Source organism: Myiozetetes cayanensis, unplaced genomic scaffold (assembly GCF_022539395.1).
Source record: "Myiozetetes cayanensis isolate MyiCay16 unplaced genomic scaffold, myiCay2020 scf15, whole genome shotgun sequence".
In the NCBI taxonomy this organism is placed as follows: domain Eukaryota; kingdom Metazoa; phylum Chordata; class Aves; order Passeriformes; family Tyrannidae; genus Myiozetetes; species Myiozetetes cayanensis.
This window is the reverse complement of record NW_026087159.1, coordinates 18,297,923-18,324,349: the sequence shown is the minus strand read 5'-3', so window position 1 is coordinate 18,324,349 and position 26,427 is coordinate 18,297,923. Positions and strand designations below refer to the sequence as shown.

At 40.1% G+C, this 26,427-nt stretch overlaps 1 protein-coding gene across 1 annotated transcript in view; it reads left to right on the top strand.

Annotated features, from left to right (window-relative positions):
* ATRX (ATRX chromatin remodeler) overlaps positions 1–26,427 on the top strand; it is a 67,661-nt gene that overhangs the window by 21,478 nt on the left and 19,756 nt on the right. The window contains 16 exon segments of the mRNA XM_050310543.1: positions 898–965; positions 1,838–3,809; positions 3,811–4,738; positions 7,974–8,052; positions 13,934–14,064; positions 14,566–14,778; positions 16,336–16,429; positions 16,873–16,981; positions 17,578–17,757; positions 18,119–18,260; positions 18,662–18,771; positions 19,671–19,817; positions 20,006–20,183; positions 24,033–24,170; positions 24,402–24,577; positions 25,591–25,708. Of these exon segments, the coding sequence (XP_050166500.1) occupies positions 898–965; positions 1,838–3,809; positions 3,811–4,738; positions 7,974–8,052; positions 13,934–14,064; positions 14,566–14,778; positions 16,336–16,429; positions 16,873–16,981; positions 17,578–17,757; positions 18,119–18,260; positions 18,662–18,771; positions 19,671–19,817; positions 20,006–20,183; positions 24,033–24,170; positions 24,402–24,577; positions 25,591–25,708 (4,783 nt within the window).

The window sequence follows — 26,427 nt, the reverse complement described above, 5'->3', positions numbered from 1 at the left end:
AGGGAAACATCCCTGCCCCTGCTGTTAATTTTTAGAGATACAGGAATATCTCTTGCATATCTCTGCAGTCTGTAGATCCTGTATTTGTAAATGGATTGCCAAAGATAGAGTGGAAGTCCCTGAACTCTGTACTCCAGATCTTCCATTGCTTTCTGTGCCCAGTTCTGCCCTTACTTTGCTCCTGCTTAGGTCAACAGTCCCAGACCTGAGAAACTGTTTTCCTTTAGCTATGGATGTTCCATCAAGTGTCTAAACATCAGATTTTACTGGGGTTTTTTGTTGGTTTTGGCTGTTTGAATAGTTTAGTCTGTTCCATGTAAAGGGGCACCATCATTTTAAATTCATGTGCTGAATCCTCCTGTGGATTCTGAATTCACTGATCTGCTGGGTAAAGGGCCAGAATTTAGCTAATAGTTTGTATTAATGCCTGTTCAAAGTAGAACTGCAAGTCTGAGAGGACCTTTTTCACTAGCAACTGGGAAAAAAAATAACATCACACCTTCCAAATTTGGTGTAAAGAATTCAGCAACCCAAGCCATTGCTACTTCTAGACTGAGGTTTTTTTTCTTACCATTACCAAATTTTCAGTAAAGATACTTGGTTTGTACCTGGAAATTGAATACTTGGGTGTTAACATCAAGATAAATGCTGAAGACCTTTTTATTTAAAGCCTTTTGGCATCAGATGCTGATATAAGGAGCATACAGCTGAAAATTGCATCTAAATAAGAAGTCATGTTTTGAGACCTGTTGCATCCACATTTCTTTTAGATTAACACAAATGTAAAAGGCTTATGTAAAGCAGCTGCTGCTTTTGCTGGCAAGCTTCAGAAATCAGATGAGTTGCTGAAGCCCAGTTGGGATTTAATAGAGAATTCCTTGTCCTGTCTCTTTCCAGACTTGCTACAAGTATTACATGAGCGATGACATCAGCCGTGATTCCGATGGGATGGACGAGCAGTGTAGGTGAGTGTCCAGAAGCTGAAAACACACCCACAGCTCTGCTGGCTTGTTGGGGATCTTTATTTGTCAGGCATGTCATTATTGCAAGAAATAAAACCAGTACACAAGAGCTTAATCAGCAATTATTTCTCACCAAGAGATACTCAACCCCAGTGTTTTCCTATCTGTTTTATTGGTATTTTAGTAATTAACAGCAAAACATTTTATAAATGAATCCAATAGCAAACACTTTCAAGACATCACATTTCTAACTAAATAACGTGCCCATTAACTGGGTATTGACTCACTGACCCATATAAACACTTTAAAGGTGGGGGTAGAATCTGACGTTCTAAACCTTGTGAGGCACAGAAACTTATTTATACAGATGCATTTCCCACTTTTGAAACACTGAAAGTATTTCTCTGTCCTAATGTCCAAATATCTAAATGTGCAATTCTACCAAAATTGTGCAGTCTGTGATGCTTATGGGCTTTCTTGTCCACCACTTCTCAGGTCACGTGTGCCTGCAGTAGTAATATATCAGTTAGGGCTGGAAAGACTTGAGCCAGTTACTTCTGCTGTAAAATAAATCACTCCACTCCCTCCCCTCCCCAAGTTTTCAGAAGAAGCAGAGAAAATAAAATTTAATTAGTGTTTTCTTTAAAATCAGTGCTGAAATTGTGTTTGAAAATTATCAGCCTTGTGAACTTTTAATCTTCATACATGAACTTTCTGACTTTCCAGTTCTCAGGCGAGTGCTTTTCAGATGCGCTTTTAAAAATGGTTTCAGTTAACGTTTGTCACCCAAATTTTTAAATATGTCAGCTTAAAAATTTACCACTGTGTGTTGATCTGGAGGCAGAGCTCTTACCTTTCCTGGTGTCTCGTTTCAGGTGGTGTGCTGAAGGTGGAAATTTGATTTGCTGTGACTTCTGCCATAACGCCTTCTGTAAAAAGTGCATTTTGCGCAACCTGGGTCGAAAGGAGCTCTCGACTATCCTGGATGAAAATAACCAGTGGCACTGCTATATTTGCCATCCAGAGCCTTTATTGGACTTGGTCACTGCGTGTGACAGTGTCTTTGAAAATTTAGAACAGTTACTTCAACAAAACAAAAAAAAGATCAAAGTTGAAAGTGAAAAAAGTAAAATATATGACCATACAGTCAAGTGTTCTCCAAAGAAAAATAATGCAAACTGTAATGGTGAAGAAAAAAAACTAGATAATTCATATTCAGGTTCACTAACATATTCTTATAAAGCACTAATGGTGCCAAAAGACTTGCTTAAGAAAACAAAAAAGCTGGTTGAAACTACAGCAAATCTCAATTCTAGCTTTGTAAGCTTTTTGAAAAACGCTGCAGAAAATGTAGAAATAAGCCCAACTGTGCGACTGTGTCAGCTGAAAGCTTTTAAATCTGTGCTGGGTGACATGAAAAAAGCTCATCTGGCACTAGAAGAAGGTCTGAACTTGGAGATTCAAGCACTGAATGTTAAAATCAAAGATAAAAATACCAAAGACAAAAAAACTGAGGGTAGGTCAGAAAAAAATGAGGTGAAAAAAGATGAAGGAAAGGAACATGTGGCATTAAAAGAGGATGGCACTGTACAGACGCCGAAAAAAGTTGTATCAGAACAGGCTGACAGTGAGCCCATGGATCAAAGTGTTCCAGCAGTGGAACAGACTGATAACAAACCCACTTCTGGGGAAGAGAAAAAGGCTGGCAGAAACGAAGAACCTCAGTACGAACCCAACAGTACAGAGGCCTTGGACATGGATATTGTGTCCATTCCCTCGTCTGTTCCCGAAGACATTTTTGAGACTCTGGAATCTGCTATGGAGATTCAGATGCCATCAGATGAGCAGGACACCGGAAATACAGGAACAGATCACGAGACTCCAAATTCAAATACAAAATCGACCACTCCTGTGAAAGATGCCAAAGGTAGTAGCAAGTTAAAATCATCGGCGAAAGGAACGAAAGAACTGATTGTAAAATTGACTCCTGTTTCCCTCTCAGAGGCTACAGTGAAAACTGAAGATCGAGGCAACAGCTTAGAGAAGGGAAATAAAGAGGTTCATGCAAAGCCTAGGGCAGAAAACTGTGATCCTGTGAAACAAAACCACAGCGCTGGCAGCGAACCCTCCACGGAGAACGAGGCCGCGCCCGTGGAGGACTCCGATCTGCGGAGGTCGCCGCGCGTGAAAACCACCCCGCTGAGGCGCCCCACGGACATGAGCCCTCTGACATCCAACTCGGAGGAGGACAGCAACGACCCCAGCAACGAGAAGCGCAAGGGAAAACCGGCCAAGCAGCCCCGGAGGAAAAACGAGAAGAGAAATCCTTCGGACGGCGCTGCTGACGGCCCCAGCCCCGATAACCTCTCCAAATCCGAGAAGCCATATGTTCTGGATCAGAGCTCGGATTCTGAGGAGATGCCAGCTGTTCTTAAAGAGGCAGGGATGATGAGTCGCAGCTCCTCAGACATTGACAGCAATAGTGAAGCACCGGCAAACGATCAGAAGGCTTCAGGTTTTCCGAAGAATCAGCCGGTCAAGGATGAAAATGGAAAGCGAAAAAGAAAAAGCTCCAGTTCTGGGTCGGATTTAGATGCTAAAAGAGGCAAATCAGCTAAAAATGCTGCCGCCGCTAAAAAGAAGCGGCAAAACTATTCAGACTCTTCAAACTATGATTCTGAGTTAGAAAAGGAGATAAAAATGTTGAGTAAAATTGAGGCTGCGAAAAAGCCTAAGAAAAAATATTCACAAAAAGAGGATAGTTATGATTCCTCTGAGGAAGAGCAGAGGAAGAAAGAGAGCAGTAAAAGAAAGGCAAATTGGAAGAAAAAGAAAGGTAAATCTTCTGGAAGAGGATGACGTTGAAAAGTCTTCCCCAGAGAAGGAAATGAACCATTCTTCTAAAGATAAAAAAGTGGGTAAGAGGTCGTCTGCTAAGGAAAAGATAAACAGGGACTCAAAAGAAAAATCCACGAAGGGAAAACACGATGAGTATTCTGATGCTGAGAAGTCTTCAGTGGAGAAAGAGGAAAGTTCTCCTGAAGGTAACAAAGAGAAGGATTTGAAAAAGAAAAAGGCACAAGAAGATTCTTCTTCAGAGAGCACTGAGAAATCTGCAAGGAAAGAGCTCAAGTTTGAGTCTTCGAAGGACAGGCTCAAGAACAAGAAAGGATCGGAAAGCAAAGCGAAGAAATCTGAAAAACTGCAAAAGAAGAGTTTCAAGAAAGAGCAGGATGATTCCTCGTCTGATGGTGACAAGTCCTCTCCAGAGAAAGGAAGTTGCAATTCTTCTGAAAACGACAAAATTAAAAAGGAACCTGTATTTACAGAAAAGAGAAATTTGAGAGAGAGAGTAGCTAAAAAAGTACACATTGATTTATCCTCTGATACTGAGAAATCTCCCCAAAAAGAGGAGAGCTCTTCTGAAGATGCCACGCAGCGTAAAAAACGGACTGAAACTAAAGAAAAGAAAAAAATAAGTCACAAAAAGAAAATTTCCAAGAAAGAGCAGAATGATTCGTCCTCTTCTGATGAGGAGTCTTACGAAGACAGTAAGAAAAAGACTAAAAGGGGGCCAGTGAAAGAAAGCAAAAGGGGTAGCTTAAAAAAGAAAGTGTCAAAAAAGAAGGTGGTTGTCACTTCCACTTCCTCATCTGATAAGGAAGAAAATGATGAGCAGAATTCCACGGGCGATGGAAGCAGCGACGAGCAGAAGATCAGGCCGGTGACTGAGAGCTTGATGCTGTCTGCTGGTGCAGGATTCTGTCAGTCATCAGGTGTGCAAAAGATGTCATGTACACCTATTATTAATGTGTTAAGAGAGGTATTTTGTAAGATTTGGGTAACAGTTAGTAATCCAGAAGGGAAAAATATTCATCAGTCAGTAATTAAACATTGAAATATTTGCAGCCAGTTAGGTTTTCTGATGTTGATTTGGAAGCACCTGTTTTGAAGTTCCCTTTCAACCCAAACCACCCTGTGATTCTAAAATTGCATTATTTCAGTTTGTGCAGCTTGACCCTTGAGTTAAAAAGGATGTCACTGTAAATGGAGAGGCTTGAGAAGCTCCAGCCTGTAGATGCAGCAGGTGTTGCTTTGGAGCTCAGCTCCCCAAAGCCCAGTCCTCGCTCTGCCTGCCAGGGACTGCTTTAGCAGAAGCTGGAGGGGAGGAGTGGATAACCCAGGGAACTCAGGTTTGTCACCTCCTGGTTATGCACTGGAGATGACTCTGAAGGCCTTTGGCATTGCAGGACACGTTTAAAAATGAAGGAGATGATTTCTGTGCCTCACAAGAGCTCTGTAGCCTTAGAAGAGCTGGTGTGGCTTACAGAAAGCTGTCATTGCTTCTTGCTTTCATAGCAAGTTGAAGAGTAATAATTATTTTCCTTGCCAAGGCAGAATTGCTTTGTCAGTGTCCTGAAGATTTAGGAAATTCAGAAAATTCAGAACCGCTGTGTTTCAATACTTAGTTTTAAAGAACTTGAAAGAAGGCAGTTTTCACATCACACAGATGTAGACATGTTTTTAATAAATGAATTTTCAACCAGGAAAAATATTTGCTGTTTTAATTACCACGACTGGTAAACTGTTCACTGTTTGTTTTTCTTCTGATTATGTTTCACAGAACTTTCTGTACATGACTTTAACTGTTGGCTCAGATACAGTTGTTTGCAAAGCTGCAGCTAAACCAGAAGTGAATAAAACTACAATATGTTTATGAAGAAAAGAGGGGGAATGGCTTCAAACTGAGAGTAGGTTTAGATTAGATATTGGGAAGAAATTCTTTGGTATGAGGGTGGGCAGGCCCTGGCACAGGTTGCCGAGAGCAGCTGTGGCTGCCCCATCCCTGGAAGTGTCCAAGGCCAGGTTGGATGGGGCTTGGAGCACCCTGGGCTAGTGGAAGGTGTCCCTGCCCATGGCAGGGAGTGGAGCTGAACCTAAAGGTCCCTCCCAACCCAAACCATTCTGGGATTCCATGATTCTGTGATAAGATAGCAGAAGGGACACAGCTGTATTTTGACTTTTCAAGAAAATACTTGTAGGCAGATTTTAAGTACAGAATTAAATGATTGTTATTTGGAGTGTCTTAAACAAAAAGCCTTGAACAAAAAGCCCTAAAAAACCCTGAAACTGTCAGGTTTTAAATTGGACATAATGTTCCCTTTTTTTCCTACCAGCTTGATGGTGACCCACTTCTTCCCAAAGTTTTCCTGCAGTTCAGTTTTGGGAGAGAGTTGTTCATCTTTGCAGATGCAGAGGCTGCTTTAGATTTAGAGCCCAAGCAAAGTTGGGTTAATGGTGTTCTGCATTATCCTCGAGTAGCAGTTGGAAGAGAAGTTTCTTGTTCTGCGTTTTGCACAGCCCTGTAATGTTTGTTTTTCAAGGCCTTCTGATGAAGTCAGTTTAGTTGTGTCTCTGGGACTTTCAGGGCCTTACCCTGAGTGCTGCCTTATCAATGTTTTCCCCAGTGATGCCACTGCTGGGATAGTTTACATAGTAATGAACTGGCTTTTTGTGTGTAGTAACTCATGGCTGTTAAAACTGGCCCACAGACAGATGAGGGTACTCTGAGAGTTCTCAGCAGTGGATACAGGATTTAGCAAGGAAAACTGATATAGATCCTAGCAAAAGTATTTGATACATTAAGCACGATCAAAGCTTGACACTGGTTGCCTTGTCCAGCTTTGGAATCCCTGTCCTTGGAAATGCTCAAAACTTGTTTGCCCAAGGCCCTGCAAAAACTGATCTTATTTGGGAGTTAGCTTTGCTTCGAGGAGGCAGTTGGTGTAAGTTGTGTCCAGAGGTGTTTTCCAACCTGAGTTTGATTCTATGAAATCCTGCCTGTGTTAGATTATTTTAAGAGGAGACATGTGTTGGCTTACTAAGTGACTTAATAAAGGAGTCTGTTCTGTTTCTGAACAAGCTGCATAGAGGGATTGTTGAATGAGCCTTAGGATCTGGTTTGATCACCAGGATCCTTTTACCTGAGCTACGTCCTGGGATCACCTCTTAGACAGTCCTGTCAGATGCCCCCTGGGTAATGCTGTTTCCAGGACAGGTGTGCCTCAAAACAACTTGGAGTAGCTTCTCACAGCCTGGTTTTAGTCCAGTCCACACAGGTAGCAAATAAACAGTAGAGGTTATAAAATAAATGAGGGGATCTCAGCTGGTTAGGACTGGGAGGTTTCTTTTCCTTAGCTCAATTTTATTACCTAGCAGATTTGCCTGATTTATATGCAAGTCAGAAGAACAAGAGAAAAGCAAGGGTAGAGGCCTGGGAGTGTGCTAGAAATAATTTGAAATCCCCTCTCTCCAGCCAGGAGAACACAGAGGAGCTTTAAGGCAGGTACCATCCAGTGCTGTTCTTTGTTCCATGTCCCAGCCTGTTGGGGTTCATGTCCTTTCCATACGAGGCAGTGCCATGTAGTGCAGCTGAGTTTGGATATTTACAGTCAGGATAGCACGTGGAATTCCCAAAACATAACTCTTTACACACACACATGTACTCTGCAAGCAAAAGTGGGTAAGGATTAGTGTTCTCCAGTGCTTCCTCCTGGCAGCAGGGCAGCTCATAGGCTTGGCAAGCAATTCCGTAGTGTATTTGTGCTGCCTTTTCAATTTACCCACGCTCAGTAGTGGAGATTCTGGTAGAGCAAATAACTTCTTGGGAATCTTAATTTCTGCCTCCTGGGTGGAGTATTTAGGTTTTGCTGTAAAAAAAAATCCCAATTCATAGTGTGTAACGAGGCAAGAATTGCAAGCTGTGTGTGGTAGCAAGCATATTGGGATAAAAGAGCTGCTTGAAAAACTAGATACTTTTTCCATAAAAATACTTATTTTTATATGTCAAGATAAGGAACCGATAGAAAAGTGGTAAAACCAGGCTATTTTCCATGGGCATTGTTGGTGGAGTTGTGGTTCACGTGCTCCGGTGTTCACTGTGCTGTCGTGCGTTACTGTTTGTTGCCGGGTTCGCTCGTGTTAAGCCTTTTCCCTTTGGTTGTTCCTCAGGAGATGAGGGAGAGGCTCTATCAAGGACTATTCCAATGGAGGAGGAGGAAGATGATGATGATGACGACCCTGAGAATAGGTATGATACCATCCCTAAGGACTTAAACTCGCTTATAACACCCCCTAGGCGTGGGCGCAAAGCGGCGCAACGGAAGAGCAAGCAGGTTGTAAAAAGCACGGCCGCCTGCCCGGTACAGACTCGCTCACGGGCCCCCCGCAAGCGTGACCCCGGGGCCAGGAAACAGAGGCCAAGGGCCAGAAATGCAAAGCAAGTCTTTAGGAGCCTTAGTTAACACACCTTTGGCGTGGGGTGTGTTCTAAACGCTCTGCGGCACTGGCCGGGCTGTGCTCCTGGTGCAAGTGTGGGCTTTGTGACACAAGTGTTTTCTTGCAGGCAGGTTAAAAAAAAAAAAAAAAAAAAAAAAAAGCTGCTTCTGATCAATGTGAATCTCAGCTAGTTCTTGGAATAGAAGGTGACAGTTTGCATCTGTGCAATATGCAGTGCTGCAATATTTTCAAAGTTAATTTGGTTATTGCTGTTACTTACTATGCTTTTTTAATTGAAATGCCTTTTCTCAATAAAGAGAAAACACAATTGTGGGGAAAACAGTATTAGATATTTTTAGCTGTTAATTCAACTGAGCTCTAATCCACTAAAGAGTACTTGAGGTGACTAATGTTGACAATTAAGGCCCTGATTCTACAAGCACTGTGCATAGGCTCCACTGGTATCAAACAGACTAACTATACACATCTATTTTAAGTCTTTGCGTAGATATTTTCAGAATCGTGGCTTATATGTATTGCTTCAGATTCAAATTCAATAAAAATGAACCTCTGTAAGATACAGTTAGTTGAGATGTGTCATATTTTACCAGGATCATTGTAGCTATCCAAATTAGCCTGGCTAGAAATGTAAAAGCTTTGTTTCCTAATGAGTGAATGCACAACATGAAGTGATTGCTCAGTTCTGAGCCACAGTTTTTTTTTTTGGAAGTCATCATAGTTAGGCTGAAGAGTTGTTCAGCAAAATTCTATACAGTATTTCAGAAACTGATTTTCATTTTTGGCCACATAGCATGTGTGGGACCAGCTTTGCACAGTTGCTGATGGAGTCTTTTTTCTGCTTCTGAGCCTTAATAGTTTAGAATATGGAATCTTCGTTTCACAGAGTTGTATGTTTTGATATGTGGCTAAAGTAAATTTTAAAAACACTGTTTTATATCCTTTACGGACCTCAGTTTGGTATCAAAATGCTGCTGCTGCTGCTGAATTAGTTCTTGCTTGTTTTTAGTCATCAAATTTAATCCAGTAATTCAACTTTTAAAGAAAGATGGTTTTTAGGGACTTGACAGCACAGGGTCATAAGCAGAACATTTAAACTTTGGTAATATCAAGAATTTTTTTTAAACTCTACTTTAATTTCAGTCCTGTTTTGATTATTTTTCCCCTTTTTTTCTTTTTTTTTTTTTTTTCCCCCCTGTGGTGAGTTTCTGGTTGCTAACTAAACCCAGACACTTTTGTCAGAAGTTCAGTATTTCTCATACAAATGTTTTTGACAGATCCTAATTATTAGTTTAAGAGCTATATTGGGAAAAGAATTAATTGCTAACAACTCAGCTCTATAAATTTGGGCTTTAAAAATCAGTTTCTGTACTTTGTTTTTAAGCTGCCTCTTTGTTAAGTTTTCCTTCAGGGGATATTTTGAATATATATTTATGAGATGGGGAGGTATTTTGTCAATAAACAGTGTTGTCAACCTTCAGACATGTTAACTGGTAACTGCAGTCTGATTTTACATTCATCATGTGTTGTACTTGGCACCAGAATCAGAGATACAAAATGTAAAAAGATGGAACAAATTTCGAGACGTTAAAATCTTGTTCTTCTGTTTACTCAACACCAAGTGTTTAAATAGTTTACCTACTGATTCAGAGAAGTTGCCTATTTTCTTCCAGGCCAAAGAGGGTATGTAGTACCTGCTGGGTGTTTGTAGTGTGGGAACTTCTCCTGTTTGCAAAGTCTCTAGTTTAGATGTTCTGTTATTTGCATACCTGGGGATGTGCATGACATGAATATTGATAGTCTTGAAATCATTTTTTTGCCAAAATGCAATATCCGAGTGGGTCATACTATGCCATATAGTGCTGTATGCTTTCATCTTCTGTTGTGTAACTATTATTGGTCCTTCTGATCTTTTAAATGGTACATGTTTGATATGTTTTTGCAGTAGTTCTGTTTATTAAGAAGTAATTAGTGTATTTAATGCAGAATGCCTTTTAAGTATTTGATGGTTACAATAAATTTTTGTAAAACATTTTTCTTGTCCAAGCATTTAATTTAATACAACTCTTGACAGCTTGAAAATCAGCCTCTTCCAACAAAGACAGCCCAGTATTTAGAACAAGGTGTTTGGCAGTTTTCACTCGTTTTTTAGACATGTATGACATTTCATCCAGATGTATATTTTTTCTAGTAATACCCAGAAGGCCCATTTAATTCAGTAGTGCTGTAGCTGGAATTGTGGTGGCTTTTATTAGCCACGTCCAGACCTCCTCCCCTGCCCAAGGGCTTGTTTTGGGCAACCTTATTTCTACATGTAATTCACAGGTATTTATGAACTCTGCCTGTGAGTTGATAGGACCTAATTGGTAATAATACATCCTGATAACGGACTGAAATTAAAAATCATGGCTTTTAAAGAAAAATGCTTTTTACAGTGGTAGCATTGTCTCACCAGTATTTTAACTGACCAATCCGTTGTCTTGGCTCTCTAAAATTCACGAGCAAGAACGGTGCAAATTACCACGTGGACTTAACTCCACAGCGAGAGAGGCTGCACCTGCTGCTCCAGTGAAGGCTGATTTCGAGTGGCCCTGCAGGGTAACAAAGCAACCCCTGAGCAACTTCCAGCTTGCCTTAAAAATACGCAGTGATCAATTCATGCCTTAGAAAGGTATTTTGTTGGTGTTGTTCTTCCAGGCCGACAAAGGGGAGATATGTTTAAATATCCCAATTTATATAAAACTCTGCATATATGCTGTCATTTTATTCTTGAGCTGTTTTGGTGCAGTCTTGGTCGAGGTTCCAGCCCTGTTCTGTGAGGCACTGTGTAAATACCTGTGAAGTGCCCTTCATCCAACCCTCACAGTTTAGGTGAGGTGGAGTGGGGCAACACGACATGCTCGAGGTCACAGCAGATCAGAAATGAAATGCAGGGGGATTTTTTAAAATGTATTTTGGTTTTTCCTACCTGAAGTCCTGTGCTGGAGGTCATATGACTCTGTGCCTCTTAATGAATTTATTGGTAGTGTTCAGCTGTTACAGCTGGTTGGCCAAGAACCTTTGATGTCCTTGACCCAAGTAAATCTTATGGTCCCTTTTGATTTGTGTGGGTTTCTCTGGAAGAAAGTGAGAGAGTTTCACACTGCCATAGCTTGTTTTTCTTGCTGCTGTTAATGCAAATATTAAAATACTAAACTAGCGTATGAAATTCCTTAGCTTAGAAACCTGGTTGCTTTAAATGGGTTTTATCTTAAAAAAAGAAATATCAAGTATTATCCTGGTCAGCATGCATTGTAATTTAATTTCAAACCAGTTTCAGGAGTCCAGTACTCCAGGTGTTCCAATTGTTACATCAGTCATTTGTCAGATACATTTACAAGGCTTAACCTCATTGGGTCTGATATTGCTTGCACTTATAATTCCTATCAGATATGTAGTTAATTAAAAACAAGCATCTTTTAAATTCTGAACATCTTAATAATGTGTTATATTTTTAGCCTGACATCATACCCGAATGCATTGAGGAGAATGTGGCTTTTCTCACTAACAAACAGCCCCATCTCAGTTTGATTCCAAGTGGTTGAGTCTTTATCCTAGATAAAAAATAGGACGACTTTTCTATGGCAGAAATAACTTCTTAATCAATATTATTGTATATGATTAGAAACTAATAAGTTTACCCAGTCTGGTTGGTGGTTATGCTGATTAATGGGAAAATCACAACATCTTCTGCTCATGGATAGTAGATTTTGTGCATGGTATTTTTAGGTGTTAGATACATCTGCTTTGGGTTTTCTTTTTCCCCTTTAAGAACCACTTCATTGAGGAACAGATAAAAATGTATGCCTTGTTTTCTTAAGACCTAAAGCCAGCCTTTTAAAGGTGGTTTGTGTGGAGGTAAGTATTGCCAACCACGTGCAAGTTGTGTTAATTTGCTGATTCAAGTGAGACCAGTCAGAGGCAGTATTTACTAGGCAGGACTAGCAAGATTCAATTTTCTTTTTTTTTTCAGTTCTTTTTAGTGTTTCTCTTTTTTTTTCTTTTCTTTTCCAAAACTTGGGTGATATTCTAAGCCATTTCATTGTGAAGGAAAAGTTCTGCCCATTAAGAGATGGAAGAAATATAGTCTGAATTTGTTATATAAGGAGCTATTTATTTCTGTTGCTGTCACATATGAAGTGGTGGGTCTTACAAAAAGAAACAACCCAAACTAACCAAGCCCTAAGGCCCTTTTCCAAATCCTCTGGAAGGACCTATTTCAAAAAGCATTTGGAAGAGGATGTTACTTATCTATGGACTTTAGTAAGTTGCTGTTGAGTTCACACTGTGATCTGTTGATAAATATGGAATTAAAGCTCACCAAGGGTTCTGGATGGTAAAGTTTTAATCAGCTTTTTCATCACAAGCCACCTCTCAAAAGAGAGGGAGGGTGTGTTTTGGGTGCTGGTGGATTGTCTGGCTCACTGAAGAATCTTAAATGTTTATTAAACTATTCTGCTTCCATCTTTTAATAACTGCTGAATATACATCAGTGTGAGAATCTTTTTGGAACCACACAAACCCCAGAAAATACTGCTTGGAGTGTCAGGAAAGATACCTTGGGAAAATTCTCTTTGTAAGGTCCTTTTACTTTAGGGAAACGTTACATGCTGGAAAACGAAATACTGATTGTTAAAAACCTAGTTTATAGTGCTCTATAAAAGTAACGAATTCTGTTGTGTAAGAAGCTTTACTCCAGAGATCCCTGTTCCTTTGCCATTTCCAAGTGAAGGTTGTGGTTCGGTTCCAAGGGTTCTGAGCTGTTGTTTTGACTGGTATAAACCCTTTCCTGTTCTGAACTGTGTACATCCAGTGTGCATTAATTCTGCCAAAAGGCAAGACAGACGAGATTTGACCTAGAAAAAAAAGTATTTCATTTAAAATGGATGACCCTGGAATGAAAACTGCTATAGTATTCCTGATATTGATGTGAGGAAGACCTGGTTTTGTTCTGTCTAGGATTATTTTTTTCCCCTGGAAGTACAAATTCTCAGTTAACTCCACCATTTCCCTGTGCTTTTGACATATCATTTTATGTTCTGCCTTAGATTCAGACAAGATCATGTTGCAAGAGTATTTAAGACAGAATTTTTCCATAGTCACTTGTACATGAGCTGGAATTTTTTTTGTGCTGCAGCGAAACAATGGGAAGCTGAGTGGGCAGTTTGTGGAGCAGGAAATCATAATTTTTCTGTGAAATTCAGGTCCTGTGATGTTGGTCAAACTTTTGGAGGGGGGAAGGTGTATAAATACACAAAAGGGTTTTTGCTACAGTTGCTGTAAGGCAAGTGCTTGTAGTTAATTACCCAAATAGACTGTGAATAAAACTAATACATTTTATATTTATCTCCAGCCTTGCTGTAAAGCAGGAAACTTCTCTCTTAAGGAGCGTTATACAAATCTGCTTTCTAAAAGCAAAGTCAGCACGTTACATTTAACAGGAGATTTTTGCTGAGATCTCCTGTCTGGCCACAATGACTTTTCATCATGTCTTTTTTTTAATTTCTTTTTTTTTTTTTGTTCAGCTTTCAGCCCATTTTTTTTTGAAGTTCTGAATGGTGTGTAGGATTACACTTATCGTTCATAGATTTACTTGAACAATGGAAATAAACAGTGTTTTCTGTTTTACTTCAAAGAATTGCCAAGAAAATGCTTTTAGAAGAAATCAAAGCCAATCTTTCCTCTGACGAGGATACATCTTCAGACGAAGAACCGGAGGAAGGGAAGAAGAAACCTGCAAAGCAGACTGAGAACACGGCAGATGATGGTAAGCACCAAAAGGCATCTGGGAACAAGTGGTGCTGTGGCACCTGTCGTGATTTCCAGGGTCACTTGGGAAAATTATAATTGTTTGAATTTCTTCAGTTCTCAGCAAAAAAAAAAAAACGTCATTGGTGTTGATGGGTGGTTGCCAAAGAGAGGCCAGTGTGCTGGTTATGAGGATTATCATCTCTTTCAGTCTTCCATACATTTATTTTTTTGCTACTAGCCTGACTTTTGTAATCAATTTAGAAGTCCTGAGGAGTAATCTGTACAGAACAGTAAGTCCTGCAAGTGCACAGGAGAGATTTGGATAACACAGTCATTGGAACAGGCACCATAAAATACTTAACATTTGGGGAAACTGGTATGTTGTTGCTTGTGCTGCCCTGGAAAACCACAAAATTTAGCCTAAATTATTTCAGATTTCGATTCAAACGAGGAAAAATTCAGCAAGGAAAAAAAAGGTGACCGGTGTGTATGTGGTACTGACTCTTCTATCCGACAGGAGAGAATGAAAAGGAAGATAGTAAGTCTGAAAAGGAAGAAAGCAATTCTGAGTCGGATTCAGAGGAAGAAGAATCATCCAAGAAGCCCAGATACAGGCACAGACTGCTGAGGCACAAGCTCTCCATGAGTGAGGGGGAATCTGGTGAAGACAAAAAGGTGGTGAAACCAAAGGAGAAAAAAGAAGGGGGGAAGCGTAGAAATAGAAGGAAAGGTACATAATCCAGACCTTTTTTTGTCATAAAAAGTATTTGCTTCTATAAAATACGTCCAGGGATTTTCAGAACGGAGATCTCAAACTGTGGTTTTAAAATCTCTGTACACTTCCTCGTGGATGAAATCTAGGATTCTCCTATCTTTGCTTAATAAATAGTTTTATTTGAAATGTTGAATACAAGTGCAGCTCTTTCCACTTCCTCTGTCCTCTGGGTTGGATGAATCTTGTGGAGTCTTAGAATACTCATCTGAAAGAGCAGAGGCAAGCCCAGGATGTCCAAACTGGGAAAATCAGTCTTGTCCTTTCTGGACTTCCTCTCTTCCCCTTGGGCTGTTGGAAGGCCCTGGAGCGTGAGGAATGTGCTGGAATCACAGGGTTGCAGGCTGGAGCTGAGCACCAGATGGCACTGTGAGATGAGCCTGGCCTGGGGCTTGGCTTTGCATTGTTGCACAGGCAGGAGCAAAGAGTCTGGCAGGTGTTGACAGTGTCCCACTGCCAGGAAAAGTGCCCTGTCCTTGGTGTTGCACTGATGCCAGGCAGCTTTTGTGGGCTTCCACAGAACAAGAGTTGTGATTTGCTTTGCATTTTCCTTCATGAAAACTCTCATTTTTATCTGATTGTATATTTGTGCCTCTCCTCCCTTATGGAATCACTGACAGCGTTTCTTTCGGGAGAGGTGATTGTAAATGATGGTGGTAATGTGCAAATAAGATGCAGCCAGGCTGATTCTCAGGGTTCTTTAGTGTCAGCCTTTTAAGTTCAGTACCCTTAAGCAGAACAATACACTGTATTTCACCTTGTCCTTTTATCCCTATGTTATTAGTGTTACATTTCCCCAAGTATGTAAACCCCAGGTTTTAAGCCTTGTTATTCATAACCGAGTTAAACTTTCCACTGTTCAAGGTCAAACTGAAATGAAAGGTGCTAAATGGCATTCTGGTGTCTTAATTAACTTTTTAAATGCCAGTGATAGCTCCTAAAACTTAGTTATGAAAGTATTGCCTAATAGTGCAAGTTTAGGTGTATTTTTGATTGCCTTTTGAGTGAATTTTGAACTTACATTACCTGAAGAAACGTCAGGCCATAAATGCAGCAATGCAATTGCATGTGTTGTTAGTAAATAAGGGTTGTTTCCATGAAGTACGAAATGACATCTAAAACATTTGAAACAAAAGCTGCTGTTTAACTAAGAATCATCATCTGTTTTCTGCAGTTCTGCTGTTCCCACCGTGGTCTGTCCTCAGTCTTTACCTTCTGATACAACGCTTTGTCATTTGCCTGTAAACTGTATGTAGATGTACTCATGCATAAAGACCTCCAGTCTTGTTGGCAGAATACACCATCTACCAGGACTCAGCCAGTGCTTCAATATTAAGCTTTTCTACTCTGTCCCCTCACATTCCTCTTACTTCTCATTCCTGTGCTTAGTGGGTCTGATATCATCTGAAATGAGCCTTGGCAGTGCTTGTTGGTCTTGAACAATTTGCTGCACAGTTAGGAGCTGCTGACTCTGCAGTGATGCACTCCATGTGAAATGATGTTTTGTTTTTCAAGTGAGCAGCGATGATTCCAATGACTCGGAGTTCCACGAGTCCGCGGTGAGCGAAGAGGTCAGCGAGTCTGAAGATGACCAACGGCCAAGGACAAGGTAGAAATGACACCCTGCTCATCCTCAGCTTGGGGTTTGGTTTTTAACAGTGCAGTCTAGGCAGGGACGTGGGAAAAGTTAAAGGCTTTGGATTGGCTCTTCAAACCCTTGGTGAGGCTTGTTTGTAGTTCTGCTAATTAATGACCATGGCAATTTTGAATTGGTGCTGCAGCAGGGAGTGCACAACAGCTTGATGGAGAAGATGAAGAAAAAATGAACATTTTTATGCTGAATACATCACTGTCAAGTAAGGGATGGTGGATTTGCAGTAAAAAACTAATGCTTAACAATTCTAAGGGTTTTCTGGGATAGACCATTGCTGTGTGTCCAGTGAGGTGAGGGGGAGGGAGGAGGGAATTTAAAACTGCACAAGAGGAGTGCATCCTCTGCTAGGTTAGCACCAGTTATTACTGTTAATCAGTGACAGTGCCATTTTTTAATAGATCTGCCAAGAAAGCCGAGGCAGAAGAAAACCAGCGCAGCTACAAACAGAAGAAGAAGCGAAGGCGAATAAGGGTTCAGGAGGACTCGTCCAGTGAAAATGACAATAAGGTACCAGGTGGTGGTTGGAAGTGATCGATGGGGAGAGGAGTTCCTGTCTCTTGGGTATCTCAAACAGCTTTGTACAAAGTACAGGAAAAAAATCACAACTCTTCGGTGTTAATTCGGGCTAAAATTTGTAAAATGGCACCATTAACTTTTCCTGTCTAGATCTCGGGGAAAAATCCATGATGTTTAAATGAATGGATATTTTTTTAATCTAAATGTAAATGAGACAAAGAGTAGATTAAGGGTTTAGTACTACTAGGGTTTCTTTTCCTGTGTGGAGCAGGTAACAGCTGATCCAATTCACCACTATAAGAGGAAAATAGTTCTTTATTAATTATTATTAGCTACTAGTAAATAATAACAGTGCCTTCAGTACTGCCTTGGCACAGCTGGGCTTGTCTTTAGTATCTCAGAGTACATTACAGTTAAGGTGGCACTTCTTTTGTCATGCTGGCTAATTTTTACAGAAATTTATTAGCTTATTAGCTAAACTTCACCTGTGTGTATAAGAATTTTTGGGGGCTTGTCTAAGAACGAAGGTTTTGATGGTCTGTGCCATAACTTCCTTGCTAGTAAGCACTTTATTTCATTTCTAACAGAGTAATTCTGAGAATGAGGACAATGATGACTCAAAATCTCCTGGAAAAGGCAGGAAGAAAATAAGGAAAATTATTAAAGACGATAAGCTGAGAACAGAAACCCAGAATGCACTTAAAGAAGAAGAAGAAAGAAGAAAACGAATAGCAGAGAGAGAACGGGAGAGAGAGAAACTGAGAGAGGTATGGCTTGTTTCCTTTGGGAAGTGAAATGCTGGGAGGTGGAACTGATGATGTCTAAGACAGAGATATTTCTACCTGAATTTAATCTGAAAAATAATTTGAAAACTACTTACATGCAGCCTTGTAAGCCACAAGTTTTATTTGCAGTTTCCTTCGGGTTAACATTGGTGAGTTTTATTTGACTCCTGTGAGCTTTAGGAAGCTGTTTCAGTTCCCTACTGGCTCACTTGTCATAGGGAAATTGAAGTTTTCTCCTTACTAAATAAATTACAACTCCCAGTTTGTTAAATCCAGTGTCTCTTGAGTGCTTGGTGTTAATCATGTGAGAACTATTCCTATAATTCCCTGTTTCTGTTTATAGGTGATAGAGATAGAAGATGCTTCACCTCTGAAATGTCCCATTACAACCAAGCTGGTTTTAGATGAAGATGAAGAAACCAAAGAACCATTAGTGCAGGTCCACAGGAGTATAGTTACCAGACTGAAGCCACACCAAGTAGATGGTAAGGAAAGAGAGATTAAAAACCCACAAACAATTGTTTTTTTCTTTCCAAGGGCACAGCACCTCATGCATCCTGGATTAGAATCACAAAAAACCCTCCTTGACAGGAAGATACCAGAACGTTTCCTCTTTTCTCCCTGTCCCAAGATCAGTCATCTGCAGTCCTTACAGTAATATTTTCTTACCAGGTTGCCACATCTTCATTGAAAATGTGAATATGATCAAGTTCAAGACAAAGATCACCCCACGTATCAACCCACTGGACAGAAATGAATCAATAATTATCCTAACAACTGCTTTTCTAAGAGTTTTAGCATGTCTTTAAATGAGCACACCTGTTTCTTGTAGGATGAACTTGAGTAAAATGAATGTTTAGTAAGAAATTCCAATCCTTTTCCTCAGGTGTTCAGTTCATGTGGGATTGCTGTTGTGAATCTGTAAAAAAAACCAAGACGTCTCCTGGTTCTGGGTGCATTCTTGCTCACTGTATGGGCCTGGGGAAAACGTTGCAGGTAAGAAACAAAAGTCATCTTTGTTTTCTGCTCTGTGGCTTCCTCTCAAAAGCTGATCCAGCAAAACCCAATTTTGATGGCTTTGAGAACACAGTAAAACCTCCTGTTTCATCACAGTGACTCCAGGGCAGTTGCTGGAGGAAAATACTTTGTGCACACGTCTTGAGAAAGAAGCTGTGTTTGCAGCGTACAGCTGTGAAGGTTCTGATGCACAGTTACGCTTTCTCTGCTTTAAAAATATTTAGAATTAAATTAGATGATCACTGATGTTCATGTGAAAAGGTCATTATTTATTTCCAAGTGCTGTGTAGCTCCCCTGCAGCTCAGAACAAGACAGGCTTCAGGAACCTCTTTCTGAGGCAGTTTAATGATCTTTAAGCAGGTTGTGTTTAAATTTTACTGTCTTCCTCATTGGTGTGTTTTTCCCTGAACTGTTTGTTTTCTTGAGAGCTTTTTTTTTCTTGAGAGAATTTGCCAATACGTTGGAAAAATGTGAAAAACTGTTTTTTAAGACTGAAATTCACTTTTGAGAAACTTGAATGTGAATTTATTTGACGTTTTGGGAGAAAGCTTAAAAATGACCTAATAGAAATTTTGAATTTATGAAGATGATGGGGGAAATGTAAAAGGGAAGGGTCCCTACTTATGAAATCCTTCAGCAGTTCAAAACTGCCTGTAGCTCAGGATGTGAAGGATGTGTGCAGCCATGTAACACAGAGTAATGAACTCAAAATGCACCTGTATTAAATTTTAAGCAGCGAGTTGAAACAGAAAAAGCATGTTTAAACAAGGCTGTTGTTGGCAATTAATTACATAATTGAATAGATATCTTTGTGTCCTGCTGTTCAATGCCCAGTGGTTTATTTATTTAGTGTTCTGTCTGTTTTTAACCCTTGCAGGTAGTAAGTTTTCTTCACACTGTCTTGCTGTGTGACAAGCTGGATTTTCGGACAGCTCTGGTTGTGTGTCCACTGAACACTGCCTTGAACTGGCTGAATGAGTTTGAAAAATGGCAAGAAGGTTTAGAAGATGAGGAAAGACTAGAGGTAAAAGTTTCTTAAAAATGAAATAACCAAACTGTTTATGCATAATTGGGAAAGCCCCACCACTCAAAATACAGGCTAAGGAACGTGAAAAATCTCCTCGCATTAATAAGTCTTAACTAGTAGGAGTTACACCGGTATTTCAGTATTTCCAGAGGAATTCCAGCATGTTTTTTTCCCCCCTTTGGAAGGTCTGTGAGCTGGCAACTGTGAAGAGGCCTCAGGAGAGGAGCTACATGCTGCAGCACTGGCAGGACGAAGGGGGGGTGATGATCATCGGCTACGAGATGTATCGAAACCTGGCCCAGGGCAGGAATGTGAAGAGTAGAAAGCTTAAAGAGATATTCAATAAAGCTTTAGTTAACCCAGGTGAGTGAAAAATGAGTACATCTTGTGTGTGTTGTACTGGCTGGTTTATGCACAGGAGCACAGTAAATAAATCAAGAACATCAGTAGGACTGATGGGGTTTTCTTTGTTGCCTTTTGTGAGTTACAGAAATTATTGTTCAGAAACTTCCCCATCTGCTTTTCTAAATAACAGAACTCTTTGTAACAGTCTTTCTTATTAGATCAAATGTAAAAATGACCTCAGGAATATATCCTGGAAGCTTTTCCCCTCAAGTTTGTTTTCTACCATTGCTTTCTTTGCAAGGTGATTTAAGGCACTCTTATGTTCAGAACCTAAGGTTATTTTCACCTGCTAATTTGTTACAACCACAAGCTGCTTTGTCCTTGACAGAAATCTCTCACTAAGGGGGCAACTACACAGGAAAATAGTTGAGAATGTGCCTTAGAAGTGTGAAAAAAAAAAAAACACAAACAAGTGTTATATAAGTGCTAATTAAGTGAATTCAGATAAAGCACTTAATTATTTTTTAGTTTTGAGAAACAGATGCTTGATTTGAGCCGAGCTCAACTGAGCAAACTCACATCAACATGTATGGAAGCACTTGAAAGTATTCCAAGTTAATATTAACTGATCTATCAGGTGGTCCCAAAAAAGAACTAAAAATTTTAGGACTAGCAAGTTTTACCAAAATAGCAAAATTTCCCTTCAGATTCTGAACTGGCACCTGAAAATAACTTAGTTATGCAGCATGTATCTGAAAGGCACCTTTGCTGTAACTTTGGGATTTCTCTGCGTTTCTCTTTAAATGAGGATGCAGATAGGTAGGTGGAGGTAAATGGAGGTGGATTTTCTTGGATTTTAATTTTCTGACTGGACTTTATGTCGACACTGTGTGATTGATTTTCTTTTTTTTTTTTCCCTTTCTCTTTCTTTTTGATAATTGTACTTCCTGAGCTTGATTTTGTGAAGTTCCAATTAACAGTAGGGCTGTGAATTTTGTTCTCACAGACAAAAGAGTTTATTCTAATAGGGAAAATAACTTTGTGATTATTGGCATTGGCCAGGTGGAATTGGCATCTCCAGCACTGCAGAAAGCCTTTTTGAGCAGCTAAAACGTTAATTAATTTTCTGCCAGCTTGACTCACGAAATCATGTAATTGCTGTGGAGTCAGGGAAGCTCTAGTACAGCAGCTGGTGAATTATTTTGGTGGTCATGTTGATCCCACACATATTATTTAAGCAGTGAAGGAAATGCCCTTCTTGCTTTTGGGTTTTTTGACTCCTAAAGTCGTGGTTACTAAATACAAACAAACCAAAAACCCAGCAAGAACCAAGACAAAAAACAGGGGTAGGGGAACCCCATGCTGTCAGTGTTATTCTGTATCTGATTTGCTCAGGATATTGCATTTATTGAGAATATTGTCAGGAAAGGCAAAGCTAGAGAAGAAAAGTGTGAATTGCTGTCTCAAAATAGTGGTGCCAGGACAGTAACTTGGTACTCAGGGGGTTGTGTTCTGGTGCAGCAAGGAAATAAAATGGGGTGGATTTTTGTCCTCATGGAAAGTGTGAAGATGGAACCTCATGGGTTGGTAGGATGGAATTGGACCATAAGGAAAATCAACCTTGAAATAACTCTGTAATTATTTACATAGAACCATAGAATCTCTAAGCTTGGAAAAGACCTCCAAGGTAAAGTGCAACCTTCAACCAAATGCCCTCTAAACCATATTGGGAACTCTTGTTTCTTGAACAGTCCAGGGATGGGGACTCCACCACTTCCCTGGGCAGCCCCTTCCAATGCCCACTGACCACCTTTTCTGTGAAGAAATTTCTCTAAATATCCAACCTGAACCTCCCCTGGCGCAGCTTGAGGGCATTACTCGTTCCTTCATGTTGTTTCAGATCCTCCTCTGTTTTAATTGACTGTGAAAAATCAGAAATGTCCATCTGTTGTCATCCAGTAGGTTTTGGAGCCATTTGGGTTGGCTAAACTGATGAGGATGTTCATTGCAAGATATTTATTTCTTGCCATCTTGGAGTACGGGCAGTGCAGCAGCCTGGCAGGACAGGGATTAGAAATGATTTTGGAGGAAAGATTGCAGGAGTAAGGCTTTTTAGCCTAGAAAAAAGACAACTAAATGACAAATTTTTCCATCATGTAAGAGGCTGGTTAATGAAAGGAGTGTTACCAGTTGGTTTTGACATCGGCTGGAGAAAGGAAAGGGCAGAATTTATTCGGATTTGCAGCAGAGATGATTTAAATTGGGTGTTACTGCAGAGTGTTTTAGCAGTAGAGAGGTCCTGGTGTCTCCCACTTGTCTGTCCCTTTCTCAAAACTCTTACCTCAGGTGGAGAAAACAGACCAACTGATTCCTTGAGGTCCCTCTAAGTTTTACATCCCTTTATAATATTTTGAGGAATGTTCTGTCCATTGTGACTTGCATTTGTGTTAAGAGCAGGGAAAAAACCCACAAATTGATGGCAATCTCTGCTGCTGACTTGGAGCCAAGATGTTAATTCAAGCCTGCCAAACAAAGCACAAATAATGATACTGAGATAGGGGTGGTTTTTTGTATTTTTGCTGTCATTCACTTATCTAATCACGTTAATGAATCACAGTCCTTAACGAAACGAGGGCAGGTGAAGGATCTGTCAGTGTTAGAGATGGTTGCCTCAAGTGGAAGGAGGACTTTGTGTGTAGCCACCCAGTGCCTTCCACACTGTCAAAACTGGGAAGGTACAAAAGCTGTGAAATAATACTGGGAAGTGTTTCTGTGGCAGGTGTGAAAATTCAGAAATAAGTAGGCTTGGACAAGCCTAAGTGTGTTTGGAAATCGTGTGTGGATTTTCTGAATTGTCTTCTAGACTTGGCTCAAAAATCTTTAATTTTTTTTTTCTCCTTGGAAATAAATATTTTCTTGATTCCTTTTCTGTTAATGTGTAAGATTCAGATCACTTTCTGACCCTTAAAATGGCACGATTGAGGTGACTGGCACTGGCATGAGATCATAGTGAGGGGTCAGAGCTGTAATTCTCTGTTGTTGATTAATTTTAGAATTAATTTTCTTTATGAGGCAGTTTAAATTTAGTCTGAAGAAAACTGTTCTTAGTAAGTTATAGAAGACTGGATTTCGAGAAATTGCCCCAAATCTGAAAACAATTAGGATGTGTAAGTCTGTTGTGCCAAATTTGGTATTATTTATCTTAAACCCCAAACTATTAACATTTAATTTTGATAGAGTTGCTTTGCATATTGTGGAAATGTGGTGTGGTTTTGACATTCCTTGTGCAACTGCCCTAAAAGTCTGGAATCCTTGGATTTGTCTTCTGGAGGAAAGCTGAGGACCTTTCTGAGGTGACTTTCAGCAATTCACTTGTCTGTAATTCAAATCAGATGTGGTAGTATTTTATCTTAGCAAGGAGCTTCTGGTTGCTCTGTGCTATCCCTCCTGATACTGAAAATTGCAGATAACCTGAATTTTGGTGGCTTTGGGGATTGCCTGAGCGTCAGTAGATGGCAGCCTAAAGCTGGAGGGAAGGGATAGTTTGACAGAGTTTTGACAGGTGGATTGGAGGTATAACCATGCACTCACAGCTGCAGGGATGGACCATTCCAACAGGAATATATTCCAAAGCTGTATTTAATCCTTCCCATGCAGACTTCCCAAGCAACAGCCTGGAGTTTACCAGAGTGGCTACTGTGAATGCTTAGAACCCCAGTGGTGCTAAAAAACCCACCACAAAACACACACACAAGTTTAGAAAACAAAAATTAATACCATCTGTAGAACAAATTTTGGGCTCTTTGCTCTGTCAGCTTCTTTGTGCTTATAAAATATGGGGGAGTTTTAATGTTGTTTCTTTCCTAGGCCCTGACTTTGTGGTTTGTGATGAAGGACACATTCTGAAGAACGAAGCGTCTGCTGTCTCGAAGGCAATGAATTCTATTCGGTCCAGGAGAAGGATAATTCTTACAGGAACACCACTGCAAAATAATCTTATAGAATGTGAGTAGTTGTCTGGTTTAAGAGGTGTTTATTTCCTTGATTATGCTGTAGTCTGTCAGCAAGATAAAGATTGGTTGAGTTCAATTAGGAAAAAAAGAATTTGGTACGGTGAAGGTGCCTGTGAGTTCTCAGTATCTATATTTAGATATGACACATTTCTTTTCTGTTTGAATTAATCCCAGTACTGTGCTTTCCATTCTGAACAATTCAAGTGTGATCTTTTTGTCCTAGATCACTGCATGGTTAACTTTATTAAGGAGAATTTACTTGGTTCAATTAAGGAGTTCCGGAATCGGTTCATTAACCCGATCCAGAACGGGCAGTGCGCAGACTCCACCCTGGCAGACGTCAGGGTGATGAAGAAACGTGCCCACATCCTCTATGAGATGTTGGCTGGATGTGTTCAGGTAAGAACAGTTTGACTGTAGCTACACACTTCATTTTAGCTGCAGGCAAGGAGAGTTATTCATCTCCTTTTGATGAAAGCACCCAAAGGCCTGTGAACTCCATTAACTCTTTTGACTTTATTGTATTTTCAGGGATTCTTAGATCTCTGCATTATTTATTGTGGCTGGAAAAAATTACACTGGCACTTGGATAAAAACTAAGAAATTTGTGTGTCCTAAGCAAGCATTAGTTGCTTTGAAATACTCTTATTTAATTTAATATGCATGTTTAAAGAATATGTATTTAAAAACTGAGCTGCCTTAAAATCTGCACAGAAAGTTGGTGATCCATAGTTTGTCACTTGGTTAGGAATTCCTCCTTTTTTCTGATCTAAGAGAATCAGTACAGTGGGGAAGAGGAGAGAAAGGAAATTATTTGGGTCCAAAAGAATTGAAGAATTTGTTATCTTAAGGGCCTTAGATTAAAAAAAAAAAAAAAAAAAAAAAGCAAAACTGCATTGCCCCAAGCAAGTATTGAGAAAACGTGTTATCCTGAGTGGATGCAGTTCCTCTGTGATACAAACACTGATATTAGCTGCTTGACTTTACCCATGCTTTCCCAGAAAAAGGTTTTAGTATTCACACTTAAGTATTTAAGTTTTTAGTATTTCCCACTTGCCTGGCATGCTTTCACAGAAAAAGGTTTCAGGATTCTTAAAAACAACCCACAAAAATAGTTCCCAGAGCAGCTACTGCAGTTGCAGTCAACTCTGCAAGGACTTGGAACTGGATGTGGGGTTAACAAGTCATAGACTTGTGCAAACACAACCACACTGGGTAGGTGAGATGGGTTCCTGCTGACAGGGCCTGTAATTGGGTTCTATTTCGTGGGTTCTTTCTCCCCCTTGTGTGGTTGGAAAGCATCTGAACCGCTGTAATTTATCCATTTGGCGCTGGGAGAGGCCAAAAGTTCTTGAGCTCTCAGGAGTCGTTTTCGTGTCTCTGTGACTGAAGCGATGTTTGTCGAATTGCAGAGGAAAGATTACACAGCATTAACAAAATTCCTGCCTCCGAAATACGAGTACGTTCTGGAGGTTCGGATGACACCTATCCAGTGCAAACTGTACCAGTACTACTTGGATCATCTGACAGGTATGTGCCTGCAGCTCTCTCTGGTCACAAGACTGATGGTCATTTAATAAGGTTGGGGGTTTTTAGATGTGTTATTGGCTCTGTGGATTGTATTTTTCTGCTCCCTGTAAGGTTTACTTTAGCTCTTGACACTTGAATTGTAGCAAAACATCTGGGCTTTTTTTGAGAAAGAATAATAATATTTGTATCTCTCAACAGCAGTCCCACCTTCAGGTTTTGGTTCAGGGATATTTCTTCCTTTTCTAAATACAAAATGTAATTGATTTTATGTCTTACTCTTCCAAGAAATAAGGTACTGACTGTAAGACTGGAGGGAGAGGATACAGAATTGAGCTGTCCTGGTGTAAGCACAGCCAAGCCCTGCAGTTCCCTTCTTTCTTTATGCCAGCAGAAGCTGTTATTTATCAAATACTGGCTCTTCTGTGGAACTGTCTCTTCTTTCCCTCTCAAAACCCATAAGCCTAGGTTTCACCATGACTGTGCTCTTCATCAGCTTTCAGTGATGACTAGTCTGTCTTCGAAATTTGCATCTTCACCCCAAAAAATGTAAATTTGTTTCATTGAAAAGGGTATAAGGGAAAAAGCACAACCCTAAAATGTGTTACTGTGGGCTGGTGTGCTGTTCACTGCATTAGAGATGAGCCACTGTAGCCTGTAATTTTAGTATATCGAGGTCTCAGTGACACTTGTCCCACACACGCTGTGGGAATGCTCATCTC